At 41.0% G+C, this 17,489-nt stretch overlaps 1 protein-coding gene and 1 long non-coding RNA gene across 8 annotated transcripts in view; one reads left to right on the plus strand and one right to left on the minus strand.

The window, feature by feature from the left end:
* Nucleotides 1–17,489, plus strand: part of LOC138431015 (uncharacterized) — a 58,670-nt gene that overhangs the window by 39,495 nt on the left and 1,686 nt on the right. The window lies entirely within an intron of this gene.
* TRMT9B (tRNA methyltransferase 9B (putative)) overlaps nucleotides 7,475–17,489 on the minus strand; it is a 61,658-nt gene continuing 51,643 nt past the window's right edge. For all 7 annotated transcript variants that reach the window (XM_069573145.1, XM_069573143.1, XM_069573144.1 and 4 more), the window contains 2 exons: nucleotides 16,192–16,365; nucleotides 7,475–9,295 (listed from right to left, as the gene is read on the minus strand). In XM_069573145.1, coding sequence (XP_069429246.1) covers nucleotides 8,274–9,295; nucleotides 16,192–16,365 — 1,196 coding nt within the window. In that variant the 3' untranslated portion in view covers nucleotides 7,475–8,273. The remainder of the gene's footprint in view (nucleotides 9,296–16,191; nucleotides 16,366–17,489) is intronic.

Consider the following 17,489-nt stretch of genomic DNA (forward strand, 5'->3'; position numbering starts at 1 on the left):
CTGTCCCCCGAATTGAGTGCTCACAGCTCATGTTTTCTTTTAAATTTAAGGTGGTTTATTAAATGTTGAAGTATAGATTAGGTGTACCCTTTATTTTCTCCTTATGCTTATTTGTGTTTGTTTTCTCAGTAGCTAGCCATCCCCTCTCCCCCAAAGAAAAGCCCTTTGTATCTTTTTATTCTGAAAAGTGTTGAAGACTGGACATTTTAAAAATTATTTTTATTTTAAAATTTATTTTAATTGAAGGCTAATTACTCTACAATATTGTGGTGGTTTTTGCCATACATTCACATGAATCAGCCAGGGGTGTACATGTGTCCCCATCCTGAACCCCGCTCCCACCTCCCTCCCCTTACCATCCCTCAGGATCATCCCAGTGCACCAGCCCCGAGCACCCTGTCTCATGCATTGAACCTGGACTGGCAATCTGTTGCACATATGATAATATACATGTTTCAATGCTATTCTCTCAAATCATCCCACCCTTGCCTTCTCCCAGAGTCCAAAAGTCTGTTCTTTACATCTGTGTCTCTTTTGCTGTCTTGCATGTAGGGTCATCATTACCATCTTTCTAAATGCCATATATATGCATTAATATACTGTATTGGTGTTTTTCTTTGTGACTTACTTCGCTCTGTATAATAGGCTTCAGTTTCATTCACTTCATTAGAACTGATTCGAATGCATTCTTTTTAATAGCTGAGTAATATTCCATTGTGTGTATGTACCACAGCTTTCTTATCCATTCATCTGCCAGTGGACATCTAGGTTGCTTCCATGTTCTAGCTATTGTAAACAGTGCTGTGATGAACATTGGGGTACATGTGTCTCTTTCAATTCTGGTTTCCTTGGTGTGTATGCCCAGTAGTGGGATTGCTGGGTCGTATGGCAGTTCTATTTCCAGTTTTTTAAGGAATCTCCACACTGTTCTCCATAGGGACTGTACTAGTTTGCATTCCCACCAACAGTGTAAGAGGGTTCCCTTTTTTCCACACCTTCTTCAGCATTTTTTGTTTGTAGTCTTTTTGATAGCAGCCATTCTTACTGGCCTGAGATGGTGCCTCACTGTGGTTTTGATTTGCATTTCTCTGATAACGAGTGATGTTGAACATCTTTTCATGTGTTTGTTAGCCATCTGTATGTCTTCTTTGGAGAAATGTCTGTTTAGTTCTTTGGCCCATTTTTTGATTGGGTCATTTATTTTTCTGTAATTGAGCTTCAGAAGTTGCTTGTATATTTTTGAGATTAATTCTTTGTCAGTTGCTTCATTTGCTATTATCTTCTCCCATTCCGAAGGTTGTCTTTTCACCTTGCTTATAGTTTCCTTCATTGTGCAAAAGCTTTTAATTTTAATTAGGTCCCATTTGTTTATTTTTGCTTTTATTTCCAATATTCTGGGAGGTGAGTCATAGAGGATCCTGCTGTGATTTATGTTGGAGTGTTTTGCCTATGTTCTCCTCTAGGAGTTTCATAGTTTCTGGTCTTACATTTAGATATTTAATCATTTAGAGTTAATTTTTGTGTATGGTGTGAGAAAGTGTTGTAGTTTTATTCTTTTACAAGTGGTTGACCAGTTTTCCCAGCACCACTTGTTAAAGAGATTGTCTTTTCTTCATTGTATATTCTTGCCTCGTTTGTCAAAGATAAGGTGTCCATAGGTGTGTGGATTTATCTCTGGGCTTTCTGTTTTGTTCCATTGATCTATGTTTCTGTCTTTGTGCCAGTACCATACTCTTTTGATGACTGTGGCTTTGTAGCATAGCCTGAAGTCAGACAGGTTGATTCCTCTAGTTCCATTCTTCTTTCTCAAGATTACTTTGGCTAGTCAAGGTTTTTTGTATTTCCATGCAAATTGTGAAATTATTTGTTCTAGTTCTCTGAAAAATACTATTGGTAGCTTAATAGGTATTGCATTGAATCTATAGGTTGCTTTGGATAGTGTACTCATTTTCACTATATTGATTCTTCTGATCCATGAACATGGTATATTTCTCCATCTATTTGTGTCATCTTTGATTTTTTTCATCAGTGTTTTATAGTTTTCTATAAACTATAGAAACATATTAAATACATATAGAAACATGTAAAAGTTCTATAAACTTTTCTATAGGTCTTTGTTTCTTTAGGTAGATTCATTCCTAAGTATTTTATTCTTTTCATTGCAATTGAATGGAATTGTTTCCTTAATTTCTCTGTTTTCTCATTGTTAGTGTATAGGATTGCAAAAGATTTATCTGTGTTAATTTTATATCCTGCAACTTTACTATATTCATTGATGAGCTCTAGTAGTTTTCTGGTGGAGTCTTTAGGGTTTTCTATGTAGAGGATCTGGAGAAGGCAATGGCACCCCACTCCAGTACTCTTGCCTGGAAAATCCCATGGATGGGGGAGCCTGGTAGGCTGCAGTCCATGGGGTCGCTAAGAGTCGGACATGACTGAGCGACTTCACTTTCACTTTTCACTTTCATGCATTGGAGAAGGAAATGACAACCCACTCCAGTGTTCTTGCCTGGAGAGTCCCAGGGACCGGGGAGCCTGGTGGGCTGCCGTCTATGGGGTCGCACAGAGTCGGACACGACTGAAGTGACTTAGCAGCAGCGTGTAGAGGATCATGTCATCTGCAAACAGTGAGAGTTTCACTTCTTCTTTTCCAATCTGGATTCCTTTTATTTCTTTTTCTTCTCTGATTGCTGTGGCTAAAACTTCCAAAACTATGTTGAATAGTAGTGGTGAGAGTGGGCATCCTTGTCTTGTTTCTGCTTTTAGGGGAAATGCTTTCAGTTTTTCACCATTGAGGATAATGTTTCCTGTGGGTTTGTCATATATGGCTTTTATGTTATGTTGAAGTATGTTCCTTCTATGCCTGCTTTCTGGAGGTTTTTTTTTTTTTAGTCATAAATGGATGTTGAATTTTGTCAAAGGCTTTCTCTGCATCTGTTGAGATAATCATATGGCTTTTATCTCTCAATTTGTTAATGTGGTGTATCACACTGATTGGTTTACAAATATTAAAGAGTCCTTGCATCCCTGGGATAAAGCCCTCTTGATAATAATGTATGATCTTTTTAATGTGTTGTTGAATTCTGTTTGCTAGAATTTTGTTAAGGATTTTTGCATCTGTGTTCATCAGTGATATTGGCCTGTAGTTTTCTTTTTTTGGTGGCATCTTTGTCTGGTTTTGGTATTAGGGTGATGGTGGCCTCATAGAATGAGTTTGGAAGTTTACCTTCCTCTGCAATTTTATGAAAGAGTTTGAGTAGGATAGGTGTTAGCTCTTCTCTAAATTTTTGGTAGAATTCAGCTCACAGCTCATTTTTAAGGAGTACCCTCTCATCACTTATATGTGGAATCTAGAAAAATGATACAGATGCATTTATTTGCAAAGCAGAAATAGAGACACAGGATGGTACTGGGGGGATGAATTGAGAGATTGGTATTGACATATATATGACCATATGTAAAATAGATAATGAATGAGAACCTACTGGATAGCACAGGGAACTCGCCTCAATGCTCTGTGATGACCTAGATGGTAAGCAAATCCAAGAGGGGATGTATGTATATATATAGCTGATTCACTTTGCTGTGCAGCAGAAACTAACATAATATTGTAAAGCAACTATGAGATGACCCAGAGGGATGGTATGGAGAGGGAGGAGGGAGGGGGGGTCAGGATAGGGAACACGTGTATACCTGTGGTGGATTCATGTTGATATATGGCAAAACCAATACAATATTGTAAAGTAATTAGCCTCCAATTAAAATAAATAAATTTATGTTAAAAAAGTAAGTGAAGATAAAGAAAAAAAGCCACATAGTCTATGATACTTTTTAAATGCAATGTCCAGAATTAGCAAATCTATAGAGACAGAAAGCATATTAGTGGTTACTTTAAGTTGGGGGGACTGGGTGGGTCATAGCTAAAGATAAAGAATACAAGGTTTCTTTCATCTGCAGATGATGAAAATGTTCTAAATTATATTACAATGATAGTTGTACAACTCTATGAATATACTAAAAACCTCTGATTATATACTTTAAGTGGATGAATGGTGTGGTATATGAATTTGGAGAAGGCACTAGCACCCCACTCCAGTACTCTTGCCTGGAAAATCCCATGGATGGAGGAGCCTGGTAGGCTGTGGTCCATGGGGTCGCTATGAGTTGGACATGACTGAGCGACTTCACTAAGTGGGTGAATGATGTGGTATATGAATTACATCTCAATAAAACTGCTACCAAAAAAAAGTACCCTCCCCCCACAACTATTAGAGGGTAGATCCTCTGTCCTCCTCCAAAACTATTTATTACAAAAAAAAATCTAACAGGGCTTATTCTTTTTGTGGCCATGAATATACAAGTACATTAACATTCCTGGCTGATTTGTATTGGGATTATTTTTTCTCTGGATTACTGCCAGTTTTTGCCCATTCAACAGATGGTCAGTTAAAACCCAGAGGAAGTCCGGATGTTTAGAATTTGGAAGGACGCAGAAAGGCAAGCTAAAAACGGGAACCACACACCATCCTGTGTATAGGAATGTGTGGTGAAAGGGAGGACTGAACCGAATTGATTCTCCAGGACATGTTAGATGGTTTGTTAGTGACATGCTGGTGTCATTTGGTCACGTTAGTGACAGTTTTAAAAGTAAAAATTTAAATGGGCCACTTGCTTGCTTCTTACTCGCATCCTTTGTATGTGATAATGCACTTTCCTCTAGATCATTTGGTTATATGGAATTCCTTAAGTAGACCAGCAAGGAATTGATAAGCCCATGGAGATTTCTAAGGACCTTCTGACATGCTTCCTTCCACATTAGATAGTGGCATCTGCAATGATGCCAGCAAGTAAAAGAGAAGCAGGAAAGACACTCCAGTGTTAATACTGGAATCTAAGTTTTCAAAGTGTGTACTTTGAATTGAAAAGTAAAATCTATAATAGAGCAAGTCAAGGCCAACTAAACACTCACAAATGCTGTGTGTGTGTTTAAACTCAGTTAGATTTGTATTTCCTTTGGGGTATAGTCCTAAGATGAACAAAATTTTAAATGATCAAGATATTTACATGTATGTATCATGTATATATGAAGTATAAGGATATATTATATCCATATATATGAAAGTGAAAGTGAAATTGTTCGTTGCTCAGTTGTATCCGACTCTTTGTGACCCCATGGACTACAGCCAGCCAGGCTTCTCTGTCCATGGAATTCTCCAGGCAAGAATACTGAGGTGGGTTGCTGTGCCCTTCTCCAGGGGATCTTCCCAACCCGGGGATCAAACCCACATCTCTTATGTATCCTGTATTGGCAGTAGAGTTCTTTACTACTAGCACCACCTGGGAGGCCCCAAGAATACTAGTTCAGTTCAGTTCAGTCACTCAGTCACGTCCGACTCTTTGTGACCCCATGAACTGCAGCACGCCAGGCCTCCCTGTCCATCACCAACTCCCGGAGTCCACCCAAACCCATGTCCATTGAGTCAGTGATGCCATCCAACCATCTTATCCTCTGTCATCCCCTTCTCCTCCTGCCCTCAATCTTTCCCAGCATCAGTCTTTTCAAATGACTCAGCTCTTCCCATCAGGTGGCCAAAGTATTGGATTTTCAGCTTCCACAGCAGTCCTTCCAATGAACACCCAGGACTGGTTTCCTTTAGGATGGACTAGTTGGATCTCCTTGCAGTCCAAGGGACTCTCAAGAGTCTTCTCCAACACTGCAGTTCAAAAGCATCAATTCTTTGGCACTCAGCTTTCTTTATAGTTCCACTCTTTATAGTTGGACTATAAAGAATACTAGAGTGGGTTGCTATTCCCTTCTCCAGGGAACCTTCCCAACCACAGGTATCAAACCCAGGTCTTCTGCATTGCAGGTGGATTCTTTACTGTCTGAGGCACCAGCGAAGCCCACATATATATAAAGTAAAGAATCTGCCTGCAACATAGGAGCTGCAGGAGATGTGGGTTAGAGCCCTGGGTCGAGAAGATCCCCTGGAGGAGGGCATGGAAACCCACTCCATTGTTCTTGCCTGGAGAATCCCATGGACAGAGGAGCCTATCTGGCTATAGTCCACTGAATGACAAAGAAGACTGAAGTGACTTAGCACACACGTGTGTGTGTGTGTGTGTGTGTGTGTGTGTGTGTATGTATACATCTTCAAAGACAGAAGTAAGATTTAAGAGTGTTTCTCACATGAATATAACAAAGAGAGATTATCAACTGGAAAGTCAGTTGTTTGCATACAAAATAATCTGGATGAATAGAATCTTTGTGCTCAGCAGTTGAAGACTGAAAGATTGGTAGTATTAGTGTTTTTTTATTTATATCTTGTCAAATCAAAATTATATGAAAATATTCCTCTCTCAAAAACCATTCTAGAGAGTTAGCTTATACAAAGTGGTGTGTGTGTGTGTGTGTGTGTGTGTGTGTGTGTGTAGGAGGTTGCACATAAAGGTTTGTTCAAAGCTTTTCTGGCACTGTCTAATGATCTGAGTTCCACATACGTGGTGGAACTTACATGGTGGCTTTCCTCCCAGAGAGCCATGGCTTTATAAACAGATTTCAAGCAGCAAGGCTGGTAATGAAGATGTATGTGACAACAGACTTCAAGGAGAGGAAAAATCCACTCACAATAGAAGGGTCATCAAGCCTTAATTGTAAGAATGTCTCTGACTCTGAGAACATTTCTTTCCAACAAAAACCCCACTTATACTCATGGCTTAATATCCTCATTTAAGAAATGGAAGACATTAAATTAAATTTTAATTTATATTCCACTTTTATGTCTGTTTTTATCATCCCTCTAATGCAGACTGTGTGCAGAACAATACAAATCATAGATCTCATTTCCACCCAACAACCTCATCAACCGAAAAGGTGATGACACAGTCTTATTTTGAAGCCAAGAGGGTAGTAAACTTCAGTACTTTCAGATGCACATTAAAAATAACCCTTTAAACTTCTTTGAAAGTATCATCAGTATTTTTAGTTAGAGCACAATCACTGAAGAGAAAAAGTTATACTATTGTAGTGATTTCAGTGGAAAGCAAAACAAGAATTGGGTATCCTCCAGGTTTATAGTAGCCCATACAGTAAAAAGGCTTTGTCAAGTGTTGATTCTCTCCTCTTAAGGAACTGTCTGAGACTGTATTCCTGGGTCAACTCATGCCTGCTTTTCCTAATCATAGCTATGTCTCAGTATCCACGACATGGATATAAACAGATCCATGGTTAAAAGTAGACAGATGTGGTGATCAGGCAGTGCCCACCTATCCATTTGTCTATAAAGTGGCAGAAATTGAACCTTTAGTTAGTAAGATTTGATTGTCTAAATTCTTACTACAATCATTAAAATGTAGTCCCTTTCAAGAGGATAAATGCCCAGATATTATTTTTAAAAATCCAATAGTTAGCCCTCCACCAAGTCCAAATATCTTGTACCTTAATGATCTACGTGTATCGAGAACCAACATAAAATGCTGCTTCAACCGGATTTTTATTTTCTAAATATCCCTTCATTGCATAAGAAAAGCATCATTCCCAGATGAAAATTCGTTAGTCGGTCTTGGACTTTCCGTGACTGGATACTCCTGCTTCTAATAAGGTTGGAAAAATTCCTCCTGGATGACTTGCAACGTCTTCTAGTGCCCACATATCTACTCGGCATGCTGACAGTGCCTTTAAAAGCCTTCTGGGCAACATCAAAAACCTTGTTATTTACTTCCTCGAAGCAAGTTCGCTTATCGTTTAGAAAAGTTCTCAGAACCCTGCTTGTCTCTCTCCGCTGTCTCTCACCTTTGTAAAGACTTTAAGCAGAAGCAAGGCCTTGGCCATGAAATCATTGATCACATTTGTGCAGTGGTAAATTATAACTAGAGCTAGGAATTACCCCCTTACTGCATACAAATGATGTTTTTACAAGGTACACTTAAATGCAGAATCTTTTGAAATCACAATATAATACTGAAAAACAGGGACACATGTATTGTTAGGGCAATTTGCCCATATTGGAGTTCATGTTCTAGTGCTTCTTCAGATCTCTTCTATTAACCTTTAACCACAAAGACTTTGTCAGATGCTTTAGATAGCCAAGCACTGCGCTTGACTGAAAAGATGCTGAATTCATAGTCTCTACAGACCAGAATCTAAATGGATTAAACGCAGACCAAATAACAACATTGGATGCCAGTTCCAGGAATCACATCACAAACCCGGTGAGAAGAACGGGGCTCCTCTTTTGGAGGGCGTGTCTGAGATGATCCCATCGGTCACAGCTCTACCTCTTCTCTGCAATGACACACCAGTTGCCATGATCGTTCCCAGAGCTCAGGATATGGAGCTCCGACACACTCTCCTTCAGCAGGCCACAGAGCTCACCTTCTCGAAACACGTGGTAGTAACGCATAAAGGCTCTGGAATCCAAAACGTCGGGCTGTTGTTCTTCGACAGAAATGGCGTCCCCTGGGTTGGAGTCTGTGGAATCTGCTGCAGAAATCCTCCTCCATGATTTACTAACGGAAGCGGTGCTTTCTTCTAAGTTATCTTCATCCACACAGCTCTCCTTAGCATTGGTGCCACCCAGAAAATTCCCATCTCCGTTTCTCCGTATGACTCCGGGATGGTCTCCGTTTAGCTGTTTGCATGTGGTGGGCGCCCTCAGCCACTCCAGAGGTCCTTGAGACGGCTCCACAAACACTTCCTCATCTAAATTTTGCTCTCCTGCTGACAAAGTCTCTGGATGACCTAAGTCGAAACTTGAGTGTCTTGAAGGCTGGATGGATATCGTGCTATTGGCCCAACTTTCTGTGCTTTTCAGGGGTCTCACTTTTTCAATTTGCTTCCTCAGAGTGGATTCATCCAAAGATCTAGAGGAAAACCAGGAGCGAAACGACTTCCCCAGTGTGTTATAGAATCCGTTTTCTTCCTCGCCTTCCTTGGAAATATTTGCACAGCAGGTGCCAGCCAGAACAGAGTTGCAGTCCACACTGTGGGACCGCTTCGAGTTGCAGCGCCCCTCGAAACACACGGAACAGGGGCAGGCAGAGCAGGGCGGGTGGTAGGGATGGCCTCTTTCTGGGCGCCCACACGGCTGCTTTCTCCCCGGCTGGCCGGATTCCGAGAGGGGTTGGGAGCACAAGGCTTTGTTCCAGGGAACAAGCACGTCTTGCTTCTCAAAGTGCCGGTTCTTCTGTTCCATGGCCCAAACATAAATCATCAGCTGGCCCCCAGGAGCCAGGACCCTGGCCATTTCTTTTATGGCTCTGATTCTTCTTTGTTTTGTAGAAAAATGATGTATGACTGAAAAAGAAGAAACTGGATCTCAGTGTGTATACACATTTATAGACTAGTATTTTCTATATAAATACTAGTCTACACATTTATAGACTAGTATTTTCCGTATAACAGTGATGCACTTTTGATGTATACTGGAGTGGGTTACCATTTCCTCCTCCAGGGGATCTTCCCAATCCAGGGATTGAACCTGCATATCTTGCATCTCCTGCATTGGCAGGTGGATTCTTTTCCCACTGTCACCTGAGAAGCCCTTGACATGTGCTAAGTACTCCTTATTTCCTGCAGCTTGGGGCAGATGGTAGAAATAGCGCAGACCTGGTTTCAGGAGAAGCATAATTTTTAACTTTGTTTCCTATATCAGCAGACCCTGGAGATACTGTGGGTTTGCTTCCAGACTACTGGAATGAATAAAGTCACACTAATTCTTGGTTTCCCAGTGCATATAAAAGTGCTATTTACACTATACTGTAACCAATTAAGTGTGCACTAGCATTATTGTGTTAAAAAACAACGTATGTACCTTAATTTAAAAATATTGCTAAAAACTGCTAACCATCCCCTGAGCCTTCAGTAAGTCATAATCTTTTTGCAGCAGTACACCCAAGATCACAGGTCACCACGCAAAGATAATGATAATGAGAAAGTTGAAAATGTTACCAGAATTACTAAAATGTGACACAGGGACACAAAGTGAGCAAACGCTATTGCCAGAACAGCGCCAGTAGACAACAGGCTCAGTGCAAGGTTGCCCCAACCTTCCATTTGTAAAAATGCAGTGTCCGCAAAGTACAATAAAGTGAGATATGCCTCTAAGAGGAGAGTGAAAAAGTTGGCTTAAAGCTCAACATTCAGAAAACGAAGATCATGGCATCCGGTCCCATCACTTCATGGCAAATAGATGGGGAAACAGTGGAAACAGTGTCAGACTTTATTTTTTTGGGCTCCAAAATCACTGCAGATGGTGATTGCAGCCATGAAATTAAAAGACGCTTACTCCTTGGAAGAAAAGTTATGACCAACCTGGATAGCATATTCAAAAGCAGAGACATTACTTTGCCGACTAAGGTCCGTCTAGTCAAGGCTATGGTTTTTCCAGTAGTCATGTATGGATGTGAGAGTTGGACTGTGAAGAAGGCTGAGCGCTGAAGAATTGATGCTTTTGAACTGTGGTGTTGGAGAAGACTCTTGAGAGTCCCTTGGACTGCAAGGAGATCCAACCAGTCCATTCTAAAGGAGATCAACCCGGGGATTTCTTTGGAGGGAATGATGCTAAAGCTGAAACTCCAGTACTTTGGCCACCTCATGCGAAGAGTTGACTCATTGGAAAAGATTCTGATGCTGGGAGGGATTGGGGGCAGGAGGAGAAGGGGACAACAGAGGATGAGATGGCTGGATGGCATCACTGACTCGATGGATGCGAATCTGAGTGAACTCTGGGAGTTGGTGATGGACAGGGAGGCCTGGCGTGCTGCGATTCATGGGGTCGCAAAGAGTCGGACACGACTGAGCGACTGAACTGAACTGAACTGAATCTTGGACAATTATTTAACTTCTCTGGACTTTGTCTCTTCATGTATAAGAAGACACCTAGAATGAACAATCTGTAAGGCCTCTTCCAGTTCTAAAATCCTGTGAATTTTGTTAGCCAGAAAAATGACCAGTGTGAATTAATAAAATTTGAAAGGGAGAGCTAACCCTAAGTTAGGTAAATATTCCCTAGTAGAATTCTATGAAATAACTTGTTTTAATGAATGATTTGTACTTCTGAAGCATCACAAATTGAACCTGGGTCTCCCGCATTGTAGGCAGATGCTTTACCATCTGAGCCAGTCATTGTTATTAAGATTGATACCATTGGTTGATTAATACAGTTGGTTAATAAGTTAAGCAAGTGTAAGTAGAGAAAATGTTAAAAAAATTTTCTGTTTAGAGAATGCTAAGGTAAGCCATCCAACCTCCAGACCAAATGATTCCTTATAATTTTTCATAATGTTAATATAATATGAAATTGTATTTACTTAAGAAAAAGCAACTTACAGGTCACTGTTTTACTTGCAGTTCTTTGCAAGTTAAAATGAGAGTCAAGTGGGATTGCCTGTATCTAGTCTTAGGGGGGTTATTAGATGCATTTTTATCAAACAGTATTTAGAAAGTACTAGTCTGTTGTCTATGGGGGTCGCACAGAGTCGGACATGACTGAAGTGACTTAGCAGCAGCAGCAGCAGTCTGTGAGCTCCTAGAGTTTAATCACAGTGTGTCAAGAAAAAACACCACATTATTTTTCCTCACACAAGGTTATCACTTATTGCAGGTAGGAAATTGGCTCTAAAGAGAGTCTGGACATTGCTGCTCAGATGTGAGTACAGAGAGGGTGAAACAGTGCCTGTAACCTTAGCATAATGCATGCTGCTAAGTCGCTTCAGTCGTGTCCGACTCTGTGCGACCCCACAGACGGCAGCCCACCAGGCTCCTCTGTCCCTGGGATTCTCCAGGCAAGAATACTGGAGTGGGAAATTGGCTCTAAAGAGCGTCTGGACATTGCTGCTCAGATGTGAGTGCAGAGCGGGTGAAACAGTGCCTGTAGCCTTAGCATAATGCAGAGGTACAAATAAGTCTCTTTCGTTTACATGGCACAGAGAGCTGTCAAAGCGAGATTATCCAAGAGGCACACTTTGTGTTGTAGGTTTGCTTTCCCATCAGCAGAGCACAAACCCTGGTTTCTCTTACTATACCATGCAGGAACCTAGAGGCACGAGGTTCAAATGCATGTAAGTTATTTATTTACAGCTGTGCTGGGTCTTCGTTGCTGCATGGGTTTTTCTCTAGTTGTGGCTACCCTCTGGTTGCAGTGCGCAAGCTGCTTATTGCGGTGGTCTTGTGGCAGAGCACAGGCTCCGGGCCTTGTGGCTTCAGTAGTTGTGACCCATGGGCTCAGTAGTCACAGCTTCTGGGCTCTAGAGCACAGACTCAGTAGTTGGGGTGCACTGGCTTAGTTGCTCCCTGGCATGTTGGATCCTTCCAGATCAGGGATTGAACCTGTGTCTTCTGCATTGACAGGCGGATTCTCTACCACTGAGCCACCAGGGAAACCCTCAGATGCATTTAGAGGACAAGACACCAGCGTATTTTGTCCTGGATCTAGCAGTGACCGGCTTTGTGATCATTGGCTGATCACTTTACTTCACTAGGTGTCAGGCTAGTGACACTGAAAAATGAGCCCTTTGCAGAGTTCAGTTTGAAAGCGTACACTTTTTTTTTTAAATTTATTGATGTCTTTTAAAATTTTTGTTATTTTTCGGCCACACCATGCAGCAAGCAGGGCCTGTGGGATCTTAGTTCCCCACCCAGGGCTCCAACCCAGGCCTCCTGCATTGGGAGTGCAGAATCTTAACCACTGGGCCACCAGAAAGTAATGCCCCGAGCTTACACTTTTTGAGTAGTGTCTTGGTCAATGAGCCGAAGGGGGACAGGGAAGTCAGGACTGAGTCAGACTTAGGCGAGCACTAACATTCAGATCTGTGACTACCCCTGGTCATTAATATCTCCCATGGCTTGCACCTAATTCACCCTGAAGCTTCTGTGGGTGTGTTTTTTAAACGCAGTTGATCCTTGTCACCTGTGGATTCTGTGTCCACAGATTCGCCCACTCGCTAAAATATGTTATAACTTCAGAACTCTGCATGCTCAGCATTTTTGTGGTCATTCCTTGACGTGCATAGAACAACCAAGAAGCTGAGCGTCCTCAGTCACGTGTTCCCAGCTGGGGCCCGAGGAGGAGCTGCTCCACCTTCTGTCTCCGCTCCGGCAGTGCCAGCAAGTGTCCTCTTCACGGTCTATTTAGTGCCGTGTGTTTTGCATTTTTGTGTTTTTGTTCATGATTTCTGTGTTGATTAATTGACAAAAATATTGTGACCAGAGGCTCACAAGAACCTAATCCTGTATTTCCCCTGGGAGCAATGGTTCGGTATTTGTTAATTCAGTGTTCACAGGACATTATAGAACATAACTTCTGTGAATAATTAGAATTGACTGTATTCTTGTGTTTTGACTATGAGAGGGGAGAAACACCATTAAAATAGGATGATTTTAATATAGTAATGTCTTCTTAGCAGACTTTATAGGACTTCAACATTTTAGGATTCTTGGCTTCAGAAGTTTTGTTTTTAAGGAAGAATATCTTTATACTTTTCATTCCTTACTATTGCTTATGTGATAATCCATTTTAATGCCATAATTTCACCCAGGAAATATCTGAATCTTTTATATTTTAACATATAATACTAAGTAACTTTTAAGCCAGATGTTTCAGAAAAAGAAAAACTTACAATACATATAAAATGTATTATGCATGCCTATACACACATATTCTGTTAAGAAACATTATAAATAAGTGGGACTTAAAAGATATATTTATATGAATTATCAATGTCAGGAAACTGTGTTGAATTTTAAAGAATAGAAAAGTCCCTTGTTGTTTAAAAATCATAATTTAAAGGCAAAAGTAGCACTTGGTGTATGTTTCCTGTAGGATAGGGTGTTGATTGAACACATGGGTAGGTTGAATTCAGTGACTGGATTCCAGAATCATATGAGGTTCCACGTAGTCATCTTAAAAGTCCTGTTATATCTTGGTATTTTATGATGTATTGTTATTTAATTTTTCAGGTGTGTCTCATTTGACTATAATTATTCAGAATCTATGGGTTTAGTATGAAGCAGAATTTTACAACCTCAGCACTATTGGCATTTTTAAACAAGCTGAATAATTCTTTATTGCAAGGCAGTGGGGACCAAGTAGACAACAGTTGAACATACAATACTCAGTGGTGACAACCAAAAATGCCTCCAAACGTTGACAGATATCCCCTGAGAGTGGGGTACAGTATAATCTCAAGTTGAGAACGACTGGCATGAAAAGTTTGTTTACACCATTTGAATATATGGACAAACTTTTATAAAAATTTTATCATTCTATTCTAAAAGTAAGTAGAAAGACTGTTTCTTTTTGTTATCTGTCAGTAAAACATAAGGAATGTATAATTAGGTTTGATGCCTACCCTCTCATATTATTATTAAGAGACATGGAAAATATATATTTATGTATTTAAAAATAGTGAAAATATATTTCTTCGTGTTAAGCAAGAAATGCCAACATACATATTCTAAATAGGGAAGTAAATCTATATGGACATAGGAGAGACAGTTTAGTGAAATTTCCCCTAGTTCTAAATGTAAAAACTAACTGGAAAATGACCACAGTTCATAAAAACACATGCTGGGTTTCCACTGAAGGAAGCATTTTTCACTGGAAGATGGCAGCCAGCTGTTCTCATCTCCTCTTCGGGCAAGAGACTTCAGCTGACCGAAAAGAAGGACTCAACAATGTACAACGTGGAGCATTTTCTGAAAGAGCAAAGTTGGTCAGTAGTCCCACGCCCCAGTGGTGGTTCAGCAGCACAGCCTGTTTATAGGTAGCTGGCCGCAGAAATTCTACAACTAAAGTAAACAAAAGAGCAAGCACTTCTCTGACCTCTCTGCAGTTTCCAGTTCTTCAGGTGGCGTGACCAAACCAAAAACTTCCTACTGAAGATTCAGAGGACAGTGTAATGTTTCTTGGTTCAACAAGAATCCCTTCTTTTAATTCTTACAACCAAATGGAGTTAACAGTTTCAAAAGCAGAGAAGTAGGGCTGTCAACGAGCAGGTTTCCATGGCAACCACCTCTTGCCAGTCCTAACTGGTTCCAAGGTCATGACATCCAGGTCCGCATCCCCTCACTTTGCAAATATACAGTTCCCAATTAGTGTTAATAAATTGATTTCTTGTTTATTTCAGGAGAGAGCAAATAGTCGTATTCTGTATCTTTATTAATATCTAGCAGTCAGTTTTGTACAGATTCACTTTGCTTTGATAAAGCTTGCTATATTCAAATATGTTAATTATTTTAAAAGTGTGTTGGAGGAAATACTTTGCCTTGCACAAGATTTCTCACTTTGGAAAAGAATTTGCCATAATATTCCCTTACATAGCATGATTCCCTAGCATATTTAAATATGAGCAACATACTAGGTTTCAGGAATACATGTATTGGGTAAAATGAGCCTTGTGATCAGTCAGTTGTGTCTGACTCTTTGCGACTCCATGGACTGTAGCCTGTCAGGCTTGTCTGTGCATGGGATTCTCCAGGCAAGAATACTGGGGTGGGTTGCCATTTCCTCCTCTAGGAAAATGAGCCCAATCTGTACATACCTCAGGCATGGATTTTTGCTGTTTCTTTTCATTTTTGGCATGTGTATTTTATGGGCACACTTGTTGGGAGAATATGACTGGTGTATTCCCTAGATTTTTGAATGATCTCTGACAGTGAGAGAACAGGGGGGCAATGTAAAACCAGGGCAGCCTGGGACCAGGCGGGCCTGTCTTCCCCAGAGACTTCTGTACCATGAGTGGCAGGTTGGTGACATCCTTCCAGTGACAGTCAGTGCATTACTCTTAGAATATTCTGCTAGTAAAGGCCACACTTGTGGGCTGAAAAAAGTAGTATGACTTCTAGAGATCTACTTCACGTTGTAAGAAGCTGGCTTCATTTCAGTAGAGCAAAGTACTGTTTTCAATGAGTACAACCCTAATAGTTTGTCATTCATAAGTGGAAGAAACTGGAATGAGTCATCCAAAAGAGGAAAGCAACAGTTTGAAGGTTAAACTAGATAAAAGAATCTCATGTACCACTGTAAGTACACTTAAAATTAAATAATTCAGTTGAAATATATTTTTAAAAATTAGATTAAATGAATTACATGGATCTTTCTACAAAGAATGGATGTTGAGTTGTGAGAGTGTCCTCAACCAGGTAACGTTATTCTCACGGTGAAGAGCGACCCTGTGATGGGGTTGCCTTACCGCCTATGGAGATGATGGCATCGAAGCCCTGATCCCTGAAGGGGAGGTTAAGGTTGTCACACACCATGACTTCACAGCCTCTGCTCCGGGCAATCTCGACCAATGGTGCACAGTAGTCACAGCCCAGGGTATGTACCTGACTGTTCACTTTCAGATACTTTCCAGTTCCACAACCTGTAAGAGAAAAATCTGTGTTACATGCTATCCTTAGTGGAAAATGCAATACTACCAGTTACTTTGTCTTGCTGCTGCTGCTGCTAAGTCACTTCAGTCGTGTTCAACTCTGTGTGACCCCGTGGACCGTGGCCCACGAGGCTCCTCCATCCATGGGACTTTCCAGGCAAGAGTGCTGGAGTGGGGTGCCATTGCCTTCTCCATCCTTTGTCTTAGGGAATAGCAATAACTTGATACAGGCCAACCTTGGCGATATTGCGGGTTCCATTCCCGACCATGGCATTAAAGCAAGTGTTGCAATAAAGTGAGTCACACGACATTTTTTTGGCCTCTTAGTGCATTTAAAAATGGTGTTTACACTGTAGTCTTTTCAGCATGCAGCAGCATTAAGTCTACAAAAACCATGTACATACCTCATTTTTTAAATAGGGTATTGCTGAAAAATGTTCACCATCATCTGAGCTTTCAGCAAGTTGTAAGTGTTTCTTCTGGTGGAGGGTTTGAAATACAGGGAGAATCACCAAAATGTGACAGAGAGACACAAAGTGAGCAAATGCTCTTGGAAAAATGGCTCCAGTAGACTTGCTCAAGGCCAAGTTGCCACAGACCTTCAGTTGGTGCAAAACACAACACAGTATCTGGGAAGTGCAATAAAATGAGGTCTCACCAACCAAGACAGAACCCCCAGCATGGATTGTAGGCACGCAAATGAAGAGCCTTCAGAGAGCATGGACGTGTTCATACATAGAGAAAAGGAGATGGAAATAGGAAAAGGAAATATTATTTATTGACTGTTTAATAAGGTCATGTGAGAGCTGGACTGTGAAGAAAGCTGAGCGCCAAAGAATTGATGCTTTTGAACTGTGGTGTTGGAGAAGACTCTTGAGAGTCCTTTGGACTGCAAGGAGATCCAACCAGTCCATTCTGAAGGAGGTCAGCCCTGGGATTTCTTTGGAAGGAATGATGCTAAAGCTGAAACTCCAGTACTTTGGCCACCTCATGCGAAGAGTTGACTCATTGGAAAAGACTCTGATGCTGGGAGGGATTGGGGGCAGGAGGAGAAGGGGACGACAGAGGATGAGATGGCTGGATGGCATCACAGACTCGATGGACGTGAGTCTGAG

This window comes from Ovis canadensis, chromosome 26 (assembly GCF_042477335.2).
Source record: "Ovis canadensis isolate MfBH-ARS-UI-01 breed Bighorn chromosome 26, ARS-UI_OviCan_v2, whole genome shotgun sequence".
Taxonomy (NCBI): domain Eukaryota; kingdom Metazoa; phylum Chordata; class Mammalia; order Artiodactyla; family Bovidae; genus Ovis; species Ovis canadensis.